Source organism: Physeter macrocephalus, chromosome 2 (genome assembly GCF_002837175.3).
Source record: "Physeter macrocephalus isolate SW-GA chromosome 2, ASM283717v5, whole genome shotgun sequence".
NCBI classification, from domain to species: domain Eukaryota; kingdom Metazoa; phylum Chordata; class Mammalia; order Artiodactyla; family Physeteridae; genus Physeter; species Physeter macrocephalus.
Window position 1 is genome coordinate 113290305 of NC_041215.1, and position 26520 is coordinate 113316824.

General features: G+C 36.7%; 1 protein-coding gene across 1 annotated transcript in view; it reads left to right on the top strand.

Moving 5' to 3' along the window:
* The window catches only part of CPS1 (carbamoyl-phosphate synthase 1), a 149747-nt gene that overhangs the window by 63305 nt on the left and 59922 nt on the right, over positions 1 to 26520 (top strand). Inside the window, exons 17-21 of the mRNA XM_024124648.1 lie at positions 7871 to 8015; positions 9511 to 9721; positions 11086 to 11284; positions 13317 to 13493; positions 16827 to 16945. Of these exons, the coding sequence (XP_023980416.1) occupies positions 7871 to 8015; positions 9511 to 9721; positions 11086 to 11284; positions 13317 to 13493; positions 16827 to 16945 (851 nt within the window). The remainder of the gene's footprint in view (positions 1 to 7870; positions 8016 to 9510; positions 9722 to 11085; positions 11285 to 13316; positions 13494 to 16826; positions 16946 to 26520) is intronic.

A 26520-nucleotide genomic window follows, 5' to 3' on the forward strand; every position in this document is an offset into this window, starting at 1 on the left:
AATTTTGGAGATTAATCCTTTGTCGGTTGCTTCATTTGCAACTATTTTCTCCCATTCTGAGGGTTGTCTTTTGGTCTTGTTTATGGTATCCTTTGCTGTGCAAAAGCTTTTAAGTTTCATTAGGTCCCATTTGTTTATTTTTGTTTTTATTTCCATTTCTCTAGGAGATGGGTCAAAAAGGATCTTGCTGTGATTTATGTCATAGAGTGTTCTGCCTGTGTTTTCCTCTAAGAGTTTGATAGTGTCTGGCCTTACATTTAGGTCTTTAATCCATTTTGAGTTTATTTTTGTGTATGGTGTTAGGGAGTGTTCTAATTTCATTCTTTTACATGTAGCTGTCCAGTTTTCCCAGCACCACTTATTGAAGAGGCTGTCTTTTCTCCATTGTATATTTTTGCCTCCTTTATCAAAAATAGGGGGACCATATGTGCATGGGTTTATCTCTGGGCTTTCTATCCTGTTGCATTGATCTCTATTTCTGTTTTTGTGCCAGTACCATACTGTCTTGATTACTGTAGCTTTGTAGTATAGTCTGAAGTCAGGGAGCCTGATTCCTTCAGATCTGTTTTTCTTTCTCAAGAGTCTTTGGCTATTCGGGGTCTTTTTTGTTTCCATACAAATTGTGAAATCTTCTGTTCTAGTTCTGTGAAAAATGCCATTGGTAGTTTGATGGGGATTGCATTGAACCTGTAGATTCCTGTGGGTAGTACAGTCCTTTTCACAAAGTTGACTCTTCCAATCCAAGAACATGGTATATCTCTCCATCTGTTTGTATCATCTTTAATTTCTTTCATCAGTGTCTTATAGTTTTCTGCATACAAGTCTTTTGTCTCCTTAGGTAGGTTTATTCCTAGATATTTTATTCTTTTTGTTGCAATGGTAAATGGGAGTGTTTTCTTAATTTCACTCTCAGATTTTTCATCATTAGTGTATAAGAATGCCAGAGATTTCTGTGCATTAATTTTGTATCCTGCTACTTTGCCAAATTCATTGATTAGCTCTAGTAGTTTTCTGGTAGCATCCTTAGGATTCTCTATGTATAATATCATGTCATCTGCAAATAGTGACAGCTTTACTTCTTCTTTTCCTATTTGGATTCCTTTTATTTCTTTTTCTTCTCTGATTGCTGTGGCTAGAACTTCCAAAACTATGTTGAATAAGAGTGGTGAGAGTGGGCAACCTTGTCTTGTTCCTGATCTTAGTGGAAATGGTTTCAGTTTTTCACCATTGGGAACAATGCTGGCTGTGGGTTTGTCATATATGGCCTTTATTATGTTGAGGAAAGTTCCCTCTATGCCTACTTTTTGCAGGGTTTTTATCATAAATGGGTGTTGAATTTTGTCAAAAGCTTTCTCTGCATCTATTGAGATGATCATATGGTTTTTCTCCTTCAGTTTGTTGATATGGTGTATCACGTTGATTGATTTGCGTATATTGAAGAATCCTTGCATTCCTGGGATAAACCCCACTTGATCATGGTGTATGATCCTTTTAATGTGCTGTTGGATTCTGTTTGCTAGTATTTTGTTGAGGATTTTTGCATCTATGTTCATCAGTGATATTGGCCTGTAGTTTTCTTTCTTTGTGACGTCTTTGTCTGGTTTTGGTATCAGGGTGATGGTGGCCTCATAGAATGAGCTGGGGAGAGTTCCTCCCTCTGCTATATTATGGAAGAGTTTGGAAAGGATCGGTGTTAGCACTTCTCTAAATATTTGTGAAGCCATCTGGTCCTGAGCTTTTGTTTATTTTGAATCATCTCCTTTTTCTTCTTGATGAGTCTGGCTAGTGGTTTATCAATTTTGTTTATCTTCTCAAAGAACCAGCTGTTAGTTTTATTGATCTTTACTGTTGTTTGCTTCTTTTATTTTTCATTTTTTTCTGATCTGATCTTTGTGATTTCTTTCATTCTGCTAACTTTGGGGTTTTGTTGTTCTTCTTTCTCTAATCGCTTTAGGTGTAAGGTTAGTTTGTTTATTTGAGGTGTTTCTTGTTTCTTGAGGTATTGCTATAAACTTCCCTCTTAGAACTGCTTTTGCTGCATCCCATAGGTTTTGGGTCATTGTGTTTTAATTGTCATTTGTTTCTAGGTATTTTTTTATTTTCTCTTTGATTTCTTCAGTGATGTCTTGGTTACTAAGTAGTGTATTTTTTAGCCACCATGTGTTTGTATTTTTTACAGATTTTTTCCTGTAATTGATATCTAGTCTCATAGCCTTGTGGTCGAAAAAGATACTTGATACAATTTCAATTTTCTTAAATTTACCAGTGCTTGATTTGTGACCCCAGATATGATCTATCCTGGAGAATGTTCCATGAGCACTTGAGAAGAAAGTGTATTCTGTTGTTTTTGGATGGAATGTCCTATAAATATCATTTAAGTCTTTCTTGTTTAATGTGTCATTTAAAGCTTGTGTTTCCTTATTTATTTTAATTTTGGATGACCTGTCCATTGGTGAAAGTGGGGTGTTAATGTCCCCTACTATGATTGTGTTACTGTCGATTTCCCCTTTTATGGCTGTTAGCATTTTCCTTAAGTATTGAAGTGCTCCTACGTTGGGTGCATAAATATTTAAAATAGTTATATCTTCTTCTTGGTTATATCTTCCCTTGAGCATTATGTAGTGTCCTCTCTGTCTCCTGTAATAGTCTTTATTTTAATGTCTATTTTGCCTGATACGAAAATTGCTACTCCAGCTTTCTTTTGATTTCCATTTGCATGGATTATCTTTTTCCATCCCCTCACTTTCAGTCTCTTCGTGTCCCTAGGTCTGCGGTGGGTATCTTGTAGACAGCATATATACGGGTCTTGTTTTTGCATCCATTCAGCCAGTCTATGTCTTTTGATTGGAGCATTTAATCCATTTACTTTTAAGGTAGTTATCGATATGTATGTTCCTATTACCATTTTCTTAATTGTTTTGGGTTTGTTATTGTAGGTCTTTTCCTTCTCTTGTGTTTCCTGCCTAGAGAAGTTCCTTTAGCATTTGTTGTAAAGCTGGCTTGCTAGTGCTGAATTCGCTTAGCTTTTGCTTGTCTGTAAAGGTTTTTATTTCTCCGTCGAATCTCAATGAGTTCCTTGCTGGGTAGAGTAATCTTGGTAGTAGGTTTTTCCCCTTCATCACTTTAAATATGTCCTGCCACTCCTTTCTGGCTTGCAGAGTTTCTGCTGAAAGATCAGCTGTTAACCTTATAGGGGTTCCCTTGTATGTTATTCATTGCTTTTTCTTGCTGCTTTTAATATTTTTTCTTTGTATTTAATTTTTGATAGTTTGATTAATATGTGTCTTGGTGTGTTTCTCCTTGGATTTATACTGTATGGGACTCTCTGCACTTCCTGGACTTGTTTAACTTTTTCCTCTTCTGTATTAGGGAAGTTTTCAACTATGATCTCTTCAAATATTTTCTCACTCCCTTCCTTTTTGTATTCTTCTTCTGGGACCCCATAATTTGAATTTTTATGCATTTAATGTTGTCTCAGAGGTCTCTGAGACTGGCCTCAATTCTTTTCATTCTTTTTCTGTATTTTGCTCTGCATTAGTTATTTCCATTGTATTTTCTCCATTCTATTTCCAAGATTTTGGATCATCTTTATTATCATTTTTCTGAATTCTTTTTCAGGTATACTGCCTATTTCCTCTTCATTTGTTAGGTCTGGTGGGTTTTTATCTTGCTCTTTCATATGCTGTGTGTTTCTCTGTCTTCTCATTTTTTTAACTTACTGTTTTTGGGGTCTCCTTTAAGCAGGCTGCAGGTTCATAGTTCCTGTTGTTTTTGATGCCTGCCCCCAGATGCTAAGATTGGTTCAGTGGGTTGTGTAGGCTTCCTGGTGTAGGGGACTAGTGCCTGTGTTCTGGTGAATGAGGCGGGATCTTGTGTTTCTCGTGGGCAGGGTTGCATCTGGTGGTGTGTTTTCTGGTGTCTTTGACCGTATTATGATTTTAGGCAGCCTCTCTTCTAATGGGTTAGGTTGCGTTCCTGTCTTGCTAGTTGTTTGGCATAGGGTGTCCAGCACTGTAGCTTGCTGGTCATTGAGTGGAGCTGGTTCTTAGCGTTGAGATGGAGATCATTGGGATAACTGTCGCCGTTTGATATTATGTGGAGCTGGGATATCTTTTCTGGACCAATGTCCTGAACTCGGCTCTCCCACCTCAGAGGCACAGTCCTGACACACGGCCGGAGCACCAAGACCCAGTCATCCACACAGCTTAGAAGAAAAGAGAGAAAAAAATGAAAGAAAGAAAGAAAAAAACCAACAAAATAAAGTTATTAAAATAAAAAATAATTATTAAAAATAAATATATTTAAAAGTAATAAAAAAAGTAAAAAAAGAAAGAAAGAAGAGAGCAACCAAACCAAAAAACAAATCCACTAATAAGAACAAGCACTAAATCTATGCTAAAAACAGAACAAAAGCAGACAGAACCCTGGGACAAATGGTAAAAGCAAAGCTATATGGACAAAATAGACAAAGAAGCATACACATACACACTGACAAAAAAGAGGCAAAGGAAAAAAATATATATATCGTTGCTCCCAAAGTCCACTGCCTCAATTTTGGGATGATTCGTTGTCTATTCAGGTATTCCACAGTTTCAGGGTACATCACGTTGATTGTGGAGATTTAATCCGCTGCTCCTGAGGCTGCTGGGAGATATTTCCCTTTCTCTTCTTTGTTCGCACGGCTCCTGGGGTTCAGCTTTGGATTGGCCCCGCCTCTGCATGTAGGTCACCTGAGGGCGTCTGTTCTTTGCTCAGATAGGACAGGGTTAAAGGAGCCGCTGATTCGGGAGTTCTGGCTCACTCAGGCTGCGGGGAGGGAGGGGCACAGAATGCAGGGCCAGCCTGTGCAGGAAGAGGCTGGCGTGATGTTGCATCAGCCTGAGATATGCTGTGTGTTCTCCTGGGGACGTTGTCCCTGTATCACGGACAGTTTCAGGGTACATCACGTTGATTGTGGAGATTTAATCCGCTGCTCCTGAGGCTGCTGGGAGATATTTCCCTTTCTCTTCTTTGTTCGCACGGCTCCTGGGGTTCAGCTTTGGATTGGCCCCGCCTCTGCATGTAGGTCACCTGAGGGCGTCTGTTCTTTGCTCAGATAGGACAGGGTTAAAGGAGCCGCTGATTCGGGAGTTCTGGCTCACTCAGGCTGCGGGGAGGGAGGGGCACAGAATGCAGGGCCAGCCTGTGCAGGAAGAGGCTGGCGTGATGTTGCATCAGCCTGAGATATGCTGTGTGTTCTCCTGGGGAAGTTGTCCCTGTATCACGGAACCCTGGCAGTGGTGGGCTGCACAGCCTCCCGGGAGAGGAGGTGTGGAGAGTGACCTGTGCTCGCACACAGGCTCCTTGGTGGCGGCAGCAGCAGCCTTAGCGTCTCATGCCCATCTCTGGGGTCTGCGCTGATAGCCGCAGCTCGCGCCCGTCTCTGGAGCTCGTTTAGGCAGTGCTCTGAATCCCCTCTCCTCTCGCACCCAGGAACAATGGTTTCTTGCCTCTTAGGCAGTTCCAGACTTTTTCCCGGACTCCCTCTCGGCTAGCTGTGGCACACTAGCCCCCTTCAGGCTGTGTTCACGCCGCCAACCCCAGTCCTCTCCCTGGGGTCTGCCCTCGGAAGCCCAAGCCTCAGCTCCCAGCCCCACACGTCCCGGCGGGTTAGCAGACAAGCCTCTCGGGGTGGTGAGTGCTGGTCGGCACCGATCCTCTGTGCGGGAATCTCTCCGCTTTGCCCTCTGCACCCCTGTTGCTGCACTCTCCTCCGTCGCTCCCAAGCTTCCCCCTCGCCACCCCCTGTCTCTGCCAGTGAAGGGGTTTCCTAGTGTGTGGAAACCTTTCCTCCTTCACAGCTCCCTCCCACTGGTGCAGGTCCCGTCCCTATTCTTTTGTTTCTGTTTTTTCTTTTTTCTTTTGCCCTACCCAGGTACGTGGGGAGTTTCTTGCTTTTGGGGAGGTCTGAGGTCTTCTTCCAGCGTTCAGTAGGTGTTCTGTAGTAGTTGTTCCACATGTAGATGTATTTCTGATGTATTTGTGGGGAGGAAGGTGATCTCCACGTCTTACTCCTCTGCCATCTTGTATATCTCCCCCCCAATGTTTTTAATATTAACAACCTCATTATTACTGTCAGTAGTGACCAATGTATACTTATTCTCAATTAAAAATGTATTTTTTACAGTATAAAAAGCATTCTAAATACTCAATCGTCTAAAAATATTTACAATGAAGACAACTTCGGAATGGGATTTTTTTTTTTTTTTTTTTTTTTTTTTTGCGGTATGCGGGCCTCTCACTGTTGTGGCCTCTCCCGTTGCGGAGCACAGGCTCCAGACGCGTAGGCTCAGCAGCCGTGGCTCACGGGCTTAGCCACTCCGCGGCATGTGGGATCTTCCCAGACTGGGGCACGAACCCACATCCCCTGCATCAGCAGGCGTACTGTCAACCACTGAGCCACCAGGGAAGCCCTGGAATGGGATATTTTAAAATTATTTATATTCCTCTAAAATAGTTAGTAGGCCGTTGAATGGTTTTCTTTGTTGAAACCCTAGCCTTTCATTTGAGAATAATGACTTGTATTGTTATATCCCAAGCTACCGCTTACTCTCTTGGGATTATATTTAGCATCATTAGAAACTGCGTTAACCTGATCTAGGTCCATAAATTAATCTTTGTATAAAATCTGAGACTTGAAAGAAAAAGAAGAAGCTGAGGCAACAGGTGAAGATGATCTCAATAGTCCTTGTGTCCAGTCTACTCCATTAGAATGCAAAATCCTTCCTCAGATTCATCTCCTTTGTTTCCCAGATTTTTTTTTCTATTAGCAGGCTATCCTAAGGACAAATAAATCATTATTAAATTGTTCACACTGGCTACAGAGTTTCCTAACCACTTTGAAAACCTCACCATTGGTAGCTGTGGGGACAAATGTGTTACATTTTCTAGTGCACATGTTGGAGCCTGTAGTGTTTGCTGAGGTTAAAAAAACAGTGTTGAGACACATCACGGAATAACTTACATTGAGTTATTGTTTCACTATGCTACCTGCTAATAATTTGAAAAAATTCAAATTACTTTCCCCAGTTGCTTTCTCTTACTTTCATTGCCATAAAAAATCAAATTTATTATGAGACAAAGGGACATTTCTGTCTTGGATTTTCAGCCACTAAATGTCCTAAGGTCGGAGAACACCTCCTTCAGATTTGGGTTCAGCATTCTACCCACCAGTGGGTACAGAGTAAATAAGGAATGATAATTATACTAATTCATATCTGTTTAATCAGGCAGGCATGATATACGATTCAGTATTTAAGCACTTAGGCAGTGATTACCCATAATAATAGTCGTGTATGATTCTTTTAATTCCCAAGTTTCATATGCCATCTTGGCTAACTGTTTACAACCATCATCATCTCCTTTCTTCTCCTCATCAACATCAACTGACTTTTATTGTGTGTGTTCTTTACAAAGCACCCTCAGCTATTTTAGAGAAAGACAGAATCTTTAGACTTATTTTTCCATATTTATTTGCACTTATCACATCTCTGCTTTCACAGAAGCCTAGTTGCAAAAATAATTTCATTTCCCTTTGCCTGATTGCTCAATTATTTTCTCTTTTTCCTAAATTAGTTTGATTTAATGTCATATCAGCACTTTGAGTGGCAAGCCTCAATAATGTAAATCAAGCATATTCACTGCAGAATGCTATTCCTAGTACCTCACTGATTTTCCGACACATTATGCCTTCTGGAGCGTAGAGGAGGATGGAGACTAGGCTTGAGACTTCAGTGCAGACCAGGATTTAGGCCAGGGCACTTTACCAAATAGCCATGTTAATGCTAGTGCCTTTCCTTACTCTTCGATGTCTTTTGTCACCAATTTCCAGGCCTTTGCTATGACCAACCAGATTCTGGTGGAGAGGTCAGTGACGGGTTGGAAAGAAATAGAATATGAAGTGGTCCGAGATGCTGATGACAATTGTGTCACTGTCTGTAGCATGGAAAATGTTGATGCCATGGGCGTTCATACAGGTAGGCAAGGAATCTTCAAGCATTATGGTAATGGCTTCAGCTCACATCTCTGATGGCTCATAGCAGTGTTTATTAAGTTCTTTTCTTTCAATTACTATTCTTAGCATACACATTAGTGATAAAATTTTACACATGTATAGTATTTTACAGCATTGAAAATACTCTCATATTTAATTTGATCTTCACAAAAACCCTCTGAAGTAGGGCAGATATTATTATCCTGATTTCATTTGAGGAAGGGGTAAAATATAAGCAATGCAGTGAAGGTAAAATCTGTAAGACTTGGTGTTGAGAAGTAAGGCATGAGGTTAAGAAGGCTTGAAGCAGACTGGGTGTTAGTCACCAAGTGAATGAGAAAATAGCCACAATAAATAGAAATAGGTGAAATAATAGGTTTCTCAGGAAGGGAAACTAGTTAGACTAGAGGGCAAAGATGATGACTTAGGATCTAGAAATGCTAAATTTTAAGAGTGGGCAGAAATCTCAAGAAGAGGAGACTGTAGAGCTGGAATTCAGGAAAGAGGATAGAAATAAAGAAGTTGATACAAGGTCATTGGAAGTCTTGGTATAAAGAAAATAGCGGAAGCTGGAAGCATAGACTAAGTATTCAAGGGCATAGGTGTAGAAGGAAAGAGAATAGGGTCAAGGACCAAACCCTGGGAAACATTTAGATTTATAGGGCAGAAGAAAAAGGAAGGATTGGTGTTGAAGAAAAAGAAGGGAATGATAGTTACCATATAAGTCAATGCACAAAAATATTTTATAAAAGAGCTTTGGTTTTGACTATAGCAAATACTATGAAAGGTCAAGAATGAAGATTTAATGTTGCTTTTGGATGTTCAAGAGGACGGTTTCAATGCAAAGTTGGTTATGTGAGCCGTATGGAAAGGAATTATATGACTATGAGTGATAAGAATAACTGGTAAATTTTCAAAAGGTTTAGTCATGTAAGGAATGAGAGATGGTTCTTATAACCATCTGGCAGTTCAGAGAGGGGCTTCTTGAGCCTGTAGTGATCTGAGCTTGTTTGTAGGCAGAAGGGATGGTGACTAAGGACTAAGAGATTGAAGATACAGAGGGCTATAATTGGAGAGAAGTGAGAAAACGGGAAGGGATGAGATTTAGAAAATTGATGGGTTAGAGCCAGTCTGGGTGAAGAGGAGCTGATATTTTATGGAAGGAAGAACTTGAGAGATAATTTATGAGACAGAGAAGGGAAATTGAAGAAGTTAATGTCAATCCAGTAAGTAGATGACTAAGCCTTGATAGCTTCATGATCTTGGTAAAGCTTAGAGTGATTTCTGTAAATATGTCAGAGTAATACAGGGAAAACAATCAGAGGGAATGTGCCTTGTATGTATTTCCCTAAGATAATTCTTTTCCCAGCAAACCCTCAGCCTATTCTGTGTCTTGTGTCATGCAAATAGATTGTTAAGTTACTAAAGTTGGCTATTTAGATATGCTACCAAATAACAAGTGTTGCTTGGATGTACAGGTGATTCAGTTGTTGTGGCCCCTGCCCAGACGCTCTCCAATGCAGAGTTTCAGTTGTTGAGACATGTTTCAATCAATGTCGTTCGCCACTTGGGCATTGTGGGTGAATGCAACATTCAGTTTGCCCTTCATCCTACCTCAATGGAATACTGCATCATTGAAGTGAATGCCAGACTCTCCCGAAGCTCTGCCCTGGCCTCAAAAGCTACTGGGTAAGGCCAGAACGATTGACCATGGGTTTGCAGATTGAACTGGAAAATTGAAAGCTAGTGGAAGACTGTGCTGCATTTGCAAACTATAGTCCCCATTTCTGTATGCTGACTCCCAGTCATGTCCTATGGACATGGTTATTAATGAGCTTGTTGCCAGATTGAGGCAAATGGTATTGCTAGCTGGCTTTGTTTGCTGGCTAATCATAAGCTAATCAAGATCTGGGTGGTCAAAGCAGGCTGTGAAAAATCTGCTTCTTAATTGCACTTTGCAGATGTTAAAAAGTACAAATTAATCCTCAATTTTAGTCCTTCACTGACTTTTTTAGGTATATAACAAATTTTGGACAAATAATAGAGTTCACTTGACTCAAGGATGCAATCACATTATTTTATTTTAGCAAAACTTCACAAGACCAAACAACAGTAGGGTTTTTCTATAGGTAAATCTTGCAACTAAATAAATAAATTTGTACCTATTTAACAATTGCTAGCAAGCGTGATTGGAAGGAACACTAATTAATATCTTTTGTTTCTATTAATATCTTTAACATCTGGTATTTAAATTACATGACATTTAAAAAATATTTACCTCTAAAGCTATTTTTATGTAGCTAGACAGTGCTACATGGAGTGTGGAAGGAGTGATGAGCTAAACGAGAGTCAGGAGACCTGAGTTCTCCTTCTGGTCCTTCTACTAATTGTGGGACTTCGGATACATCACTACTGTCTCTGTCAGTTTCTTCACCTCTTAGGTGAGGAAGCTGTACTAAAGGAATCATATGTAATTCTATAGTTCTGTGAATTAATTTTTCAAATACAATTACCCAAACTGACATTCCAGAAGAGTATGGTCAAGTTTCCAGAGTGTTAGTTGTGTAAGGAGCCCAAAGTTCAAAGATAATTTGGAAACAGAGCAAGGACCCAAACTTTCAAGGACTGCATTTTATGACCTTTACATACCCCATAGTACCAGCTAACTCCACCGTCTTCCTAGGTGCAGACATGTATATATTTTTATAAAAGACTATTTTGAAGATTCTTGTCTTAGTGGAAGTTATACACAAGTGAGTACTTTATTTATCAAGGAAGCTATTGATTTTGGGTTGAAGAGGTGAAGGTTGGGAGTTGTAGCACTGCATGTCAGGCATAGAGAGTGAACTCTTTTGTGATCTGTGCCTCTGTACTTTACAATGACTCACTTTATTTTATAAGGAGCTATTAAATTTTCATACAGAACTGAGAATCAGGTGTGTTTTATACCTTGATGTGAAATAATACCAGAATTTCTAAGAAAAACCAACTTATATTTTGAGCTGTTTTTGATTCTTATTGCTGAAAGAAAAAAAATGTCTCCTCCTTTATAGCTACCCATTGGCATTCATTGCTGCAAAGATTGCCCTAGGAATTCCACTTCCAGAAATCAAGAACGTTGTATCAGGGAAAACATCAGCCTGCTTTGAACCTAGCCTGGATTACATGGTTACCAAGATTCCTCGCTGGGATCTTGATCGTTTTCACGGCACTTCTAGCCGAATTGGTAGCTCTATGAAAAGTGTAGGAGAGGTGAGTCCTTGGTTAATTCCTCTCTTTCATCCTCGTTCTCAGTTATTTTGTCCAACCCTAATGTTATTGAACGTCTTCAGTTTCCTTGGATACTGGGTTACTGATTGGAGGATACATATGAATTTCATTTCCTCCCTAGTGTTTCCACATAAGGCATAGCTGTTTTAAATCTTAATTTTTCTGTCATGCTTCAAGGTGCACAATAGAATTATAACTCAAATGCCAGGAAAAGTTTTGTTGGTGGTGTTTCTGCCAAATAAACAACTGTTATTTAGTTTACATTTCATGGAAAGATTCCCTTTCACAATGTGCATGGGAAAATTTGTAGGCCAAGCAATATGAGATAATTTTGTAATGTGTTAATTTAGGGTTTATTATCTGAAAGGTTTTTGTCTTCAGTGAATATTTAACACTTTACATTTAGTTCAACTCAAGTTAGCAAACATTTCCTGAGTTCTTATTACATGCAAGACCCTGGGATGATAAAAACAGTGAATAAGATGTAGATAATTGTGACATTATCTCCAGCTGGTGAGTTCAGAATATATTCACAGAACTAAGTATAATATGAATTAAACTGTGGTAAAAGTTAGAATGCAGGATTTATATGCAGGTGCTGTGAGAATGTAGTAGAATAGGGTCAGGGAAAGCCACAATGGATATTCCACTGAAAAATGGTGAAATCTTCACTTAATGAATATGAAGTTTAATAATATAAAGTATTAAAAAGGACAAATTTTGAGCAAACACAGTTATGTATTCCTTTATTATTATGTTTACTTCTCTTTCATTGAATGTACTCCATATACTATTATGTACAGTGTACTTTAATGAAAATTCATGGTGAATTACTTATAGAATTAGTCACTTTAGGGCCAACTCTTAAATACGTAATACTTAAAATTTTTCTTAAATATTCCAAAAATACTTTCTTAATTTGATAGTGCCATAAACTATCTTATATCTGGTACTCTCTCCTATGCTTAGGCTAGCAAGTCTATGAATATATTGTCTAACTCTTCAAATACCACTGTGCCTCATAAATTACATATCTGAATTGGACTAATATTTTGAGACTCTTGAGGCTCTTCCCTTATTTCTAATTAAATTTGGAGCAGTGTGAAAAGGTTATCTGTTTGGCTTTAGTGATCTTTGAATATGTAGCTTGTCACACAATTGACATGAAGATTTACTAAACTGACAATGAGAATTCAGGTCTATTTGAGGCATCACGGAAGTTTACTGAAGGCAGCGTTATGACTGTTATTATTTTAAATTGTAGACCAAAAATGCATGGCAATCTATTATTCCATGGAAAGAATCAAAGACAGTATTTATTCACTGAAAATAACTGGGTAGGCTTCAAGGTTAATTTTAGTTCTCACTTGTAACTTGTCCAAACTAAATCACCACACGGTTTTCCTAATTGATTAGTGTACAATCAGCTGCAAAGATTGTGGGAAGACATGTTGAATTTGTCATGGGGAATTTAATCTCCTATATTCAAAATCTGAATGTGTCAGTACTTGTTATGATTCTCAAGGTTCTATTAATATTAATGTTTAGCTATAAAGAAAGCCAACCTGTCTTGGATACTGACTGATACCCATTTAGAAATAGTTCTGTTTTTGTGTTAATATATGTCTGGTTTCTCTTCGTTTTCTTTTTTATTCTAAAGGACATCTGCATGAAAGCAAGATCTTATTAAGGAAGGGTCTATGTTCTCTGGCCACAGATTCTTTCTTTTAATGCTATGGTCCAGAGCAAGTACAGGTGATTTCCTCATCAGTCTCAGCAAATCAAGCTAAATTCCCTAAGTGGTAAAAGAGTGACCTAATGATGTTAAAGACTCATTACATCAAAACCACGGTAAAAAGGCAAGAAAGAAAAATAACTTAAATTTGAGTAGCATTCTTCTGATATATGTCTTGTTCCTAAGTCTTTTCTGAAAAATAGTCAACTTCTAGCTTTGTTACAAATTAAAAATATGCAAGCTCTTTTTAAAAATATGAGTCTTAAATGTGTATTACAGGTCATGGCTATTGGTCGCACCTTTGAGGAGAGTTTCCAGAAGGCTTTACGGATGTGCCACCCTTCTATAGCTGGTTTTACTTCCCGTCTCCCAATGAACAAAGAGTGGCCATCCAACATTGATCTCAGAAGAGAGCTGGCTGAACCATCCAGCACCCGCATCTATGCCATCGCCAAGGTAATATGAGACAAGGGTCCCAGAGCTACATTTTTTTTTCTTTCCCAGAATACAGTCAGCTTGGACTTTAATGTAAAACTGAATCACAAAGTGGTCTTGAATTCAGGAATTTTTGGAAAATCTTTAATTCTCTTCAATAGTATTAAACTGGAGATTTCTATGGACTTCATCAGATTATTCTATAGCTAATGAAAAATTACCCTTTTTTATTTTCACCTTAAGCCTGGACTTAAAGAGAACACTGCAGTTTTAAAGGATGATCACATAGATAAAATGTTCTTCCCTTTTAGTACATATATTATCAATACTCTTAAATGTTTGATAATATTGACTTATGATTTCCCATCACTCTCATTACTTGCTCATTGAAAATGTGTAACATTATATTTTTGAAAGGAGGATGCGTAAACTGGTATCACTTAGTATGTCCTACCTGAGACTCTAGAATAATCTTTATTTATTTGATTCTTCTTCTGTGTTTAAACAACAAACTCTAAAGAACTTCCATGATTATAGGCTTTTCTATGTAATTATTTTATTGGTCTTACTTATAGAACAAAAAAGCCCCACATTTCTCACTTCCACCCACTAGTTCCCTTTAATGCACATTAAATGCCATATTAATCTCCTTTCATGTTTACTATGCTTAGAGTTTTGAAGTTTTAGTTCATCTGATTTTATAAAAGGTGATTTGGGCAGCTGGGATCTGTCTGGTCAGAAATCCTTGAATTGCTTTTTGACATTTAAGGAAGGTTAGGTATTAATCCTCCAAGAGTACCAAACCACACTGGAGCTACAAAGTCCTGCTGACAATTTTTGTGTGTGTATGTACATGTGGAATGAGTTGATGAAAATATGAATTTTGTCTTTAAAAAGGGAATCTGTCTTTGTAACTTGTCTTTGTAGCAACAGAAAAGTGCTGTTAGTGATTTCGAACTCTGCAACTTTTATGCTCATATATAGAAGGAGGGAAGGGAATGTTTCCTTCATTGCATTTAATGTATATTCTCCTCACCTTTATGGTTTCTAAATGCAGAATATTTCATTTCCGTTGAAATTCTGAAGTAGTCTGAGAGATACTAGTATTTTTTGATGGACATTTCTCTAAGTTGACTTTCAAGGGAATAGAGAATTAACATTTTTCCATGGTGGTGGGAGTGATATTAGTAATGAGAGGTCATTCTAGAAAGCCGTTTCACCTTCTTTATTGTTCTTATTTCAGTCTTTTGTTTAAAAAGCAACCTACAACATTCATACATGTGTATATATGTGTATGTGTGTGTATGTATGTATACATATAATTTTTTTTTCCAGACAAAGGACAGTAAATCGATTTTTTCCTTGAGTCTAGTAATCATACTTCTGCCATTTTGAGGTGGATGAACCCGGGAAGTATTTCCAAGTTCCCAGTGAGGCTGTAAAACTCAAGCATATCTCTCATTCTTTTCTAACAGACTTATAAAGGATGAGAGTTCAGGGAAAATGTGTGGAGATTCTTTCTTGCACAGAGTATGAGCAAGAAATGCTGCAGGGTCTGAGGTATAAATTATTGCCTGCCAGCGTGCTGGGGGAAGGAACTGATTTCTGTTTGTCAGAGGTCATCATTACTGTTCATTTCCACAGCAACCAGGAACTTGGTGATTTTGACAAAGAGTATAAGGAGTGTGATGGGCTGAAGGGGAAAAAGAATGAAGGGAGTGAGTAAATCTTTGCTCACTTTCATAATTCTTAGAAAGGGCAACTTGCTCTGAGGTCTGATTTTTGCAGCAGTCTTATTTCAGGATGACTGGATCATCACCTCTTTTGATTTGGGGAGAATACAGGGCATTATTTTTGATTTGGGGAACGTTAGAGTAACCTCAAACTTGTTTGGGGTCATTACGAACTTCATTACGGCTGTGTGACATGGCAAAGCTGCAGCTCTTGAAAGACTGGCAGGATCTTGCTTTCTGTTCAGAACTGTGGATGTGATTCTAGTTGTCTTTCCTCACAGTAAACTGACGGCAGATTCTAGGTCCTTCATCAGTCGCAGGGTAATTACTGTGTGTGATTGTGTGAAAATGTCCTTTGGTCTATCAAAAGTGTCACTACCTTGAGGTTCTATTCCCCTCACAGTGTTGATGGTCAAACAGCCAATTGTCCCTTTAATCCCTTGGCAAATAAGGCATAATATTAAGTCCTTGGGAACCTGGCTATAGTTATAGGGAGAATTAAACAAAAAAACATAAATAGACTTATGAAACGAATATGTCTTTCAGTATTCACATTAGATGTCATTTTATTCTAGTCAATAGAATTATGAGCTATATTGTTTCTCAACATGTATGATCATGGTCTCTCTGATACCAGAAATAAGCAAAAGCTTTAGGAAAATTAAGCTCCCTTGGTTGAAATATAACAGCAGTTATTAGTTACATCTATTTCCTAATGGGATTTAAAAATATAGTGTGCCAATAAAATATGTTGTTTTGAAAATATTTGATTATCATGTTTCATTGAGTATAAATATGTATCTAAACATAGCATAGAATAAGAGTAGGCATCTTTTGAATATGAAGGTTTTGGTTTTTAGAGTTTATCTCTTCTTTCAGCTGCCTTTTGTACTCAGCTTAATGACCCATAGCTGTAATTTTACTTTTGAGAAATTGCTAAACTAAGCTTGAGGAAAAAGCTGAGCTGCCTATCAGAACAGAAGTTATTACTACATTGTTTTGGAATACATTAGGATTTTGTAAAATGCCTGTCTTAGCACCAAAGTCACAGTAACTGATTCAAAATAATTTTTTGTTTGAAGTCTTCTGTGAGGAAATATTTGAGAGAAATAACACCAAGCCAAATGTGATCCATAAATTCTCAATGACTGGTTTGTGTGAATATGGAATGAAGTGATAAAAATATGCTAAATATGCTAAAAGATAATTATCCAAAATACAAGTTAAATGATCATTATATTGATTCTACATTTTCTTACCAATTTGGCGTAACTATAGTTTCAAGAGATTCTCTTTAATGCCAAAAAGATATACCAGATTTAGAATATAATTGGTAGCACAGTCATATACAAAGCAGGGAAGCAGAGCCTGTTACAGGGATTTTTCTGAGCACACACTACTCTGATTAACTCAGAGTACCTCCTGTGCATGCCATTTGTGGATATAGTTGGCAGTATCTGTAGGTTTATTGGGAGGAACGTCAATGATGTGATATCAGTTTCATTCTCAGTCTATAGCCTCAGGCTCTCTTAACATGGAGAGGAATGGCTGCTATGGTTTCAACCAAATAAGACCTTTATAAGATGTTTGCCAAAGAAAGCATCTATTCTCCTTTTGGCAGGCCTTGGAAGACAGTGTGTCCCTGGATGAGATTATGAAGCTCACATCCATTGACAAGTGGTTTTTGTATAAGATGCGTGACATTTTAAACATGGAAAAGACACTAAAAGGACTCAACAGGTAAGGCACTAGTGCTCTGATTCACTCCAGGTATCTTCTGTGCAGTTTTGTCTTCCTCTTACCCTTACACATTTGGCCAAAATTCTGCTTCAATGAAGTAAATAGTGCCAATGCTGCAAAGCAATAGCCATAACCAGAAGAAATGGCAGTTTTTAGACGTTTACCTTTTTAAAGGCATCTATTAATAATTTTAATTGTCTTCTACCCCTGCCCTACCCTTGACATGAAACATAGTGATGTTTTTATTAGGTCTTCTGAATTTACAAAAATTGGTGTACATTTATGGATTGATGTGCTATTTAATTACCAGACATTACCTAGATTTAAATTTTATTAATCAGTAATGAAATGAATACTATTTCTGTTTTCTATACATTTTCCAAGTTCTGAAGTCTATTTTTCTCTTTTAATATCAACCTACGTATTGCTGTGTATTGATGAGCAAACATATTCCTCTTGCATTCTACTGATATTTTTAACATTGGGACATCCAGTTCAGCATACAAATACGCCACATTCAAATTTTTGTTAATAGACTCTTTGCCTCTCACTAATTTGCATTTTTATCTCCTTTATGGCCAATTATTTTAAAAATTTTATTTCATGTTCAGAATATTCCGATAATGTCAGTGTTTTAAAATCTACTTTTTTCTATTTCCTGAAAAGATCGTTTGTTGAGGCAGCTCAGGCATATGAAGTCCCAGATAAGTTTTAAACTCTGTGATAACAGGAACATGCATTACTAGTTTAAGAAAGAGTGTAATTCTCTTTAGCTTCTCCCCTTTAAGAGGGCTTTGAAATACACTACTGCTGGAAAGAAATCTCACCTACAAGCCTAGGCACATGTTTAGAGAGGGAAAAATTTTGTTTGCAGAAATTATTCTCAAATGATTTTAGTAAATGTAGAAAAATTAATTGCTTAAAATGTTGAAAATGGTTGAAGCTCTCAAAGCCTGGATTTCTTGACTATTTAGAAACTGCAACATATAATTGGGTTACTGGGTTTACCTAATCAAAATGTACACAAACTGGGCACTTGCTTTTCTTTTTGAGCAGAAAAAGGTTCTTTTTCATCTATTCAACAATCGCCCACAACAAACGCTTGGTTTTGAAAATGGGGGACTCCAATCTGCCAAAAATGAAAGTAGCTGTAGTTGCTTGTAAGTCATCCTTTGTAGTGATCATATAAAATGAACAGTAGATATAAGTTAAGAATTGAGCCTATACATTCATCTTAGAATTTTGCTGACTTGAGGTTTCCTTTCTTGGTTTATGATGCCAGCAGAACTTCTATGTTGAATTATAGTCTGTTCCACTGTTTTCAGTTTCAGTCAACTGATTTCAAATGCCTGTGAAACCATTCCAATTAAACCACATGAGGGTGCTAGAAACTTACAGTATGCCAACCGTAGCAGTGGAAGAGTCCTGGGGTGAAAAACAGCAGATGTTATTGTGATTTAAATTTCCACTTGATATACATTCTGATTTTTGGACAAATTCAATGTTTTAATTGAATAGTTTTTGTTACAAACAGAAGGCAGGTTGAAATTCTAACTAAGCAGAAATAAGTGTATATTGATAGTGAAAAAGCTGTTTGGAGGATTATTAGAATGACCCACAGTCATAGATCACTTACAACATCGTTCTGACTTCAACATTCTATTGCAGTTTTTGCTGTTAATTTGACATTTTAAAATAAAGTCTCCATTTTCTGGCATAAGTATAATAGTAAATAGAGATTTTTCTATTGTTCATAATCATCTACAATAAAATTTTTTTATATACAACTTAATAATTTAAAAGATTCTAAAACATAATACTTACAATTGTCTCTTGCTTCAAGACCTCAGCAGAGGATTCATGGTGTTAGTAAACCTAAACTCTGAACTTATTATTATCTGATGGACACTTTACGTCCTTTTTTTTTTGAGTATCTGAGATGCACACGTAGCAATTCAATAATGACTGTTATTTAGAGGTGTTGGATAAATAGAATGAGAACAGATGGCTACTGAAGCTACCTGTCTCAGTCATTCTGTGGCACATTGGGATCTGAAGTTGAAAGGATATTGCAACTGATGGTGGGTAAGTGCAGGACTTACATTTTTTGTTTGTTTGTTTGTTTTTGCCCTATTTTGATTATCTTCATGGTTAGCCTGGATTATGACATCTGCTTTTTTTCATCTCTAAGTATCCAGAGAGGCTTGGTCATCAAGGCAGATGCTGCTCCAACAGTAATAGCTATCTAATAACAGTTGGCAGTATATGGCTGAGTTATATATTGGAGGAAGGTTGAGGTCAGCTGGTTCTTTTTTATCTGTGATTTGTTTCAAAATTTCAACTGCTCCCATGTTCGAAAGGCTGACTTTACATGTAGACCCAGAAAGTAGCTATTTATTTGGTCTGATTTGGGCCGACCCCCAAATTGCCTGAGCATGTGTCTGGTACCAATGTGCCCAGGTCCCTTTGCAATTTTCTTTTAAGTCCCTGCGAAAGTGGGCATTGGGGAGCTTAATTAGGAGAAAGGAGAAACTTAAAGAGAGGATAAAGTATAGAATGCTAGACGTGGGTTAAGTTTCACCTGGTTCCTTCCTGTGCAATGGAAGGAGCACAGGCTATGGAGCCAGTCAGATATGTGGGTGCACAGTATTACCAACTGCAGAATCATGGGCACATCACCTCCCTCACTTCTCCAACCTCACATGCTGCCTCCTAATGTCTCCTTTATAGTTTTGTTGTAGAGCTTAAATGATATAAATGCAAAGGACCCTTGGCACATGATGAGTGTCCAAGAAAGTTTTCTCTTATTCCCCCTGAAAATGAAAATGCTACTTGTTATACTGAACAGTATTTTGTGATTTTAGATATATGCATTTTAAGACTCATTTTCAGAGTCACGATTTGCATTTGCATATATATTTTGCAATGTATCATTTCTTAATTTTCTTTATGAGGCATTGTCACATTTTAATACCAGACCTATTTTTTTAAAATAAGGAAGCAATGATAGCTAGTGGTACAAATGCCATTCTTATCGAAAGATCAATAGCACTCCGTTATAATAATGAACAAAAATTCCCAATTTACAGTTGTTAATCATGCTGAAATTCTTCTAAAATGCAATAAATACATTCACTAGCAGAAGATGAGAATAGCACTTAGATTGATGGCAGTCTATTACTTGTTTTTATATATAGTCACCTGAAATGAAGTCCAGAATTTGACTTCCAAATAGAATATACCCACATATTAGGTATATATGTGAATGTCCACAGACTGGAGTAGAGAAAAAAAAACAATGATTGTAACGAGGTTAGCATTATGGAAATAATGGATGAGTTTTACATGTCTATGAGAAAGTAGAAATTAAAGTTTTCTTACTTCCTTGAAGGGTGGAGATAAACATGTATCATGTTGAGGATGAAGTATGAAATCCCAGTCTTCTTCAGGGTGATGGGCCAAGTTAGACAGGTGTTAGAATAATCAACTCAGTATCCCTCAGCATCCCAGCTCTGAGTGCGTGCTTCCATCAGAACTCAGTTTGTTATCTTCAATACATGATCATAGCAATGGCAACCCTCTGGAAACTTCCAGAGCAATATCCATTCTTACCAACTTAGGTGTTAATTATTATTCAGACAGCTTCAGCAAAAAATTTCTCTTCTATACTTCAGTTCACTGACTTTCTCTTTTTCTTCTTAAACTGTTTATTGCTTCCCAAGGGCATGCTAGCAAAATTGACTGTCCTAGGCAGTTCCCCAAATTTATAAGCTAGTCTAGTGGAATGAACTGATCTAGAGTGATAACATATTTCACATTGGATTTCTTTAGGTTTTGAAAAGTTTCTCTTTACTCAATGTGATGTGAGTTGTATCATGGAGGATTCCAATGCCTATTATGCATATGCATTGGGATTCATATGTTTGATCTATTAACTTCACATTACCAGATCACTCTGCAAGTAGTTTAGGAAAATTGAGCTTGTCAGAATTTTCAGTGTAGTTGCAACATTTTCAAAAGCTCTCTTCATTGGCCTTCACTACCAAGCTATCCAGACTTTAGTGTATCTATTTTCCCCATACTCACTCATCTTACCAACATTGACTCTTTTACACATAATGCTCCTCCCATATAGCATTTTCACTAGAAGAAAAATACATTTATTTTGATCTATTAAAAATTACAGAAGTCTCACCTGTAAGCCATTCCTCGATTAGTACGTAGACAGATTCAATTCTAGTCATGAAAATAAAACTGGATTGGAGGACAGAAGCACAGGTAGTATAAGTCAAACAGAAAAATATGTCAAATATCTTTATCAGCTGGGTTCTCTTGATATAGCTGGTTCTCTAAAGTAACAAAAGAATGGATTTAGAACTCTATCTGTTAATACAGAAACTTGAATTTTGATTCTGTCAAACGCCTTCCAAGTGTAAGATAATGATCAACGAATTTATTGACTACATATCAGGCACTGTTCTAATTGCATTATTTCATTTAATCCTTACCACAACCTAAGAAAGTCAGTAATTATCCCAATTTTATAGGTTGTAAACTGAGGTTCTGAGATATTTAGCAATGTCCTTGATATCACATGCTAATAAATGACAGAATTGAGATCAAACCTGAGCAGGACTCCAGAGCCTAGGATGTTTTATATTTAACCCCTATGCTATATATAAGTATGTGTATATGTGTACACACACGCACACACACACACACACACACATATATATGTTTAGGGATGTGGAAAGGTGGAAAGGTGAATTATATAACGTCTGGAGGAAATCAGACTACATGTAGTAGACACTTCCAGCATAGTGACAGTATTTAATAAAGGGATGATAGTCCCATCATCATAGAACTAGCACATTTGATAAAGGTTTCAACAATATTAGTAATAAATAGATAATCACAGGTACAAAAATATCACAGTTGAACCCCTTTCACTATAAGTAAGGAAGGAAGTCAACTGTAGTAAAGGTTCTTTGTGGGCAAGAACTATTTCAAGACACTACACCCCAAACCTTTTTGTTTATAATATCAAGTTGGATTAACAATTTTAGATTGAAAGACAGTCATGATACTTAAAAAAAAAAAAACACCTGAATATGCAAGAAAAAAGTGAATATGCTAATTACCAGCTTTGAGCACCTGCCTATCTTCTGCCTATAACTCTTTTTTACATTTTTTTTCTTTATTTTAATTTTTAGTTTCTTTTGCTATTTCTGACTGCCATGTGTAGCTGAAGAACTTTATTATACCTGCCTAAGTTGTATAATTTTGCTCTTTTACTGACTGGAACTAAGTTGAATTAAGTTTTGAATCCTTCTTTCAGTGATTAGCTTAAAGAAGGCAGCCATCCACTGCTTGTGCTGTACCATGTTAAATCACCAAATGGAAAGTTTCCGCTCTTTATGATGACTGCTTGTTCTTTTGCATTTCATTCAATTTGGGCAATTTTCCCAGTATGGTCCATTTTCCTCTCTGGTGTTTTTTTTTTTTGCACAATGCTGCTATTTATGTTAGCAACATAATGCTTGACTGTTTAAAAGGACTCTGTTTTCATCCATTTTCGATGTTCAAAAGTAGGGGATATAACCCCTACTTTACACCATATATGTGGCTAAGTTTTGGATTTATTTCTCTATTAATGATTGATATAAACTTAATTTACTGTGGATTAATATGCAAGTTATTCAGAAATTGCTTTTGTCCACTATTCTGTAGGCTCATATGTTGTTTTATTTTTTAACTTTTAATTCTGATAATATTAATATTCTCTTCCCCCTTCACTGCCACTTATTGCTACAATCAATGTAGTAAAAAAAAAGAGGGAAGTGTGCTTTTGAAGGGCCTAATTTTCATCTGAACATCACTATGTTCAATGTGATAAACTACATCCATTGGTGAGTGCTGAAAAGTCATAGGTATGCCTATAGCTTAGGAAAACAATCTGGGGCAAGCCTGGTGAGTTCCACTTGGGCATTCAAGTGCTAAATTGAGCTCAGTAAAGTTGGCCATTTCCCTGCAGCCACAAACTTCTGGCAGATGTAATAATGCAGGTGTCACCTTAGCTGGAACACTCCCTTTGAATGTCCTCTCCTACACATGTTAGTTTCTATTGACTTTTTATTTAACTTGTTCAGGAGGCGTGGCAAAACCAGACAAGAACGTTTTGTGCTTGTATCTGATTGAAGTTTTCTAGGGAAAAGTGTCACCTAAAAGTCATTAAAACTTAGGCATAACTACTATGTATACAACAGATAACTAATGAGAACCTATTGTTTAGCACAGGGAACTCTACTCAATAATCTGTGGTGACCTAACTTGAAGGAAATCAAAAAAGGGTGGATATATGTATATGTATAGCTGATTCACTTGGCTGTACAGCAGAAACTAACACAACATTGTAAAGCAGCTATACGCCAATAAAAATTTAAAAAAGAAAAACTTAAGCTTAAGACAGAGAAGGATCAGTACTTTACTTTCTAATGATAATTTATACTTTTTGGTAGAAAAAATTAACAGTAAGCAATTAGCCTTAAAGGGTATTTAATATAGAAGCAATTTAGAGAAAAATATATATTTCACTATATATATAATGTATAATCACATGTTATAATTTTTATGATCCTTTACTATGATATATGCTTGTGATACCATTTGTTGTTTTCTCCACCCCAGTCTGTGGACCTTCATATATATATGAACATATATATACACACTAAGTGTGTATATATATATATATATATATATATATATATATATATATAGACACATACATACATACACACACACTAATGTATATATATGTGTGTGTATACATATATACACACTAAGTATTTGTGTGTTTATTATTTTGAATGTAGAATGAGAATAGAGATGGTTGGACACTTTAGTGGAACCCATTGATCTGATTTGCAGAAAATAGTTTATGTCCTCTGACTTCACTATCAACTCACACTATATTTCTAAGTCTCAGTTTCACCCTAGTTTAAAAAATATATATTCTCTTATTTTACTAGTTAGCCATGCTGCTAAGATGAATATATATTATGTATAAAGTAATTGACTCTAAAGGAAAACAATTTTATTAGTTACTACATATTAGTATCCTATGGTTTGTCTTCATACCCTAAACCATTTATCTAATAAACCTCTTCAAGAATACTAAATATTGGACCTTACATAAAAAGATTAGCTTTTCTTCTGGAAAGAGGAGCATTACTGTGGGAATTTCCATGCCCGTGAACTAATGCCAAAAATACATTTTATTTTTAATTTGTTTTTATGTTCCATGTGATATTTTAGGCGATGTCACAGATTTGACAAGCCTCTATTAATTTTTCTAACTAATAATTTATTATATCAGGTATATTGTGAATAAAATTTTACATCAAATATTTAATGTTCTGAGAACCCTCATTGAATTAATTATTTAAATAGTGCTTTCATAATTATGCATTTTGAAAGAATGAGAGAGGACTTGAGTCTAGCATGGGCAAGATGCATGTTTCACCTAAAATGTTTTCAGAGTGATGTTCACATCATTCATAAAATAAATATATATTTTCTGCTTATTGATTCTTATATGTGTGATAGTTCCAAAAATCTTAAGTTGGTTTAAAATAACATATACTCATAATTTGTATGTATGTATGTATCTATTACTAGCCAGGATTTAATAGATTATCTGTATGTCAACATCTGTGATCTCAGCATGAGAGGTTGTGTATTTACTTGATGACATTTCTCTTTATTAGGAGCAGTTATTAGACCAAATGGTATTGTTAGTTGCCTTCAATGGGTTTGTAATCTACTTTTGAAGATTTGTATACGCTTAGGTATACATAAGACAGGATGCTTTTAATGGACCAAGAAGCTCTAAGATCTTTGTGTACTAAGTTATCTCATATAAGTCACAGTTTAAGAGTTCTTAGAAGGTATGCAACCCTACCCCGTATTTTATAAACAAGACAGTGACTCAGAACATTTAAATAAATTTTTCAAGATTTCAGGGGAAGTGCACACGGAAGCCACGATTTGAGTTCAGGACTTTTGGAATCCAAGGATAGCATCTTTCCTTCAATATATCTCTATGCCATGGGAACGAAGGGAAGAGAGAATTATAAATAAATAAATAGGAAGACACTGTCAACAATATGTTGTGGTTTAGGGAGAGCAGAGAGGGAGAGAATTGAGCAAGTCCACCAAATTTGATGATGGGGAGGAAAGAGTAGGAGCTAGACTAAAAGGACCAAATGTGCAATGAGAAAGAAGTAGGTAAATGGACGAATTGTACTCAGGAAGTGACAAATCGTGTTTGCTATTATTTTGTTATATTTATGCTGTATTTCATAAAAATGAGAATCTTACTATAAGGAAATTACGGCTGTGAACAGAAATTAAAGTGAATACTCTCTACCTATTTGCTCAATGTACGTTATAGTTGGAGCCACACAATTTCACTCATTATTCTGTAATTATTACATACTAGGAGGATGCTCCAATTAATCTGTAAATTCCATTAGGGCAAATTTCAAATACCATGTCTTAATATACTTTTATTATAAGATTTTCTTAAAAGCTTTTGCTGATTTATGTGAATGAAGAATGGACTTCACCATTCTAAAGAATAGTGCCAGTTCTGAAACAGATAAGAATGATTTTCAGTTCTTTATATACTATACATTTTCTTGGAAATTGACCTTGCATAGTGTAAAATCTCAATATTTGTATGATAATATTCCCATTAAATAAATAAAAAAATATTTTTGGGAGAAAGTGAAAATCAGAATTTTTCAGTCATGACAAAGAAGGGAGATTGGAGTGGAGGAAAGTATATTACAATTCCTGGTTGCTCAAGGGACCCACAAAATTATTAATTGGAAAATGTGTAGTCCAAAATATAAACTCTGGGGACTTTCTAGTGGTTAAGACTCTGTGTTTCCAATGCAGGGGGCATGGGTTCGATCCCTGGTTGGGGAAATAAGGTCTCACATGCTGCACAGTGTGGCCAAAAAATAAAATAAAATAAACAGAATATAAACTCTGTTGGAAGACACTGGAAATCAGCATCTCTAGATTTTCATTATTTAAGTGACTATATATTTACTAATTAGCTAGGAAGTCTCTGAATGACTATTTTCTAATAAAAGGGGATATATCTAATTGTTTTTTATAGTCAAATAGAAATTATATATACTGGGCGCACTATAATACTTACATGGACATTATAAACTCTATTGCCTGTTGAGAACAAGCCAAAATTTACACAGTTTTTTTTTTTTTTTTTTTTTTTTGTCCGTGCCATGCTTCCCTGACCAGGGACCAAACCCGCGCCCCCTGCAGTGGAAGTTCATAGTCTTAACTGCTGGACCGCCAGGGAAGTCCATACCTAGTTTTGATTTAAAAAGTTATCTAAGTTTTCAAAATTGCAAATTTCTAGAAAACTTTTTTGTTTTTTTGCGGTACGCGGGCCTCTCACTGCTGTGGCCTCTCCCGTTGCGGAGCACAGGCTCCGGACGCGCAGGCTCAGCGGCCATGGCTCACGGGCCCAGCCGCTCCGCAGC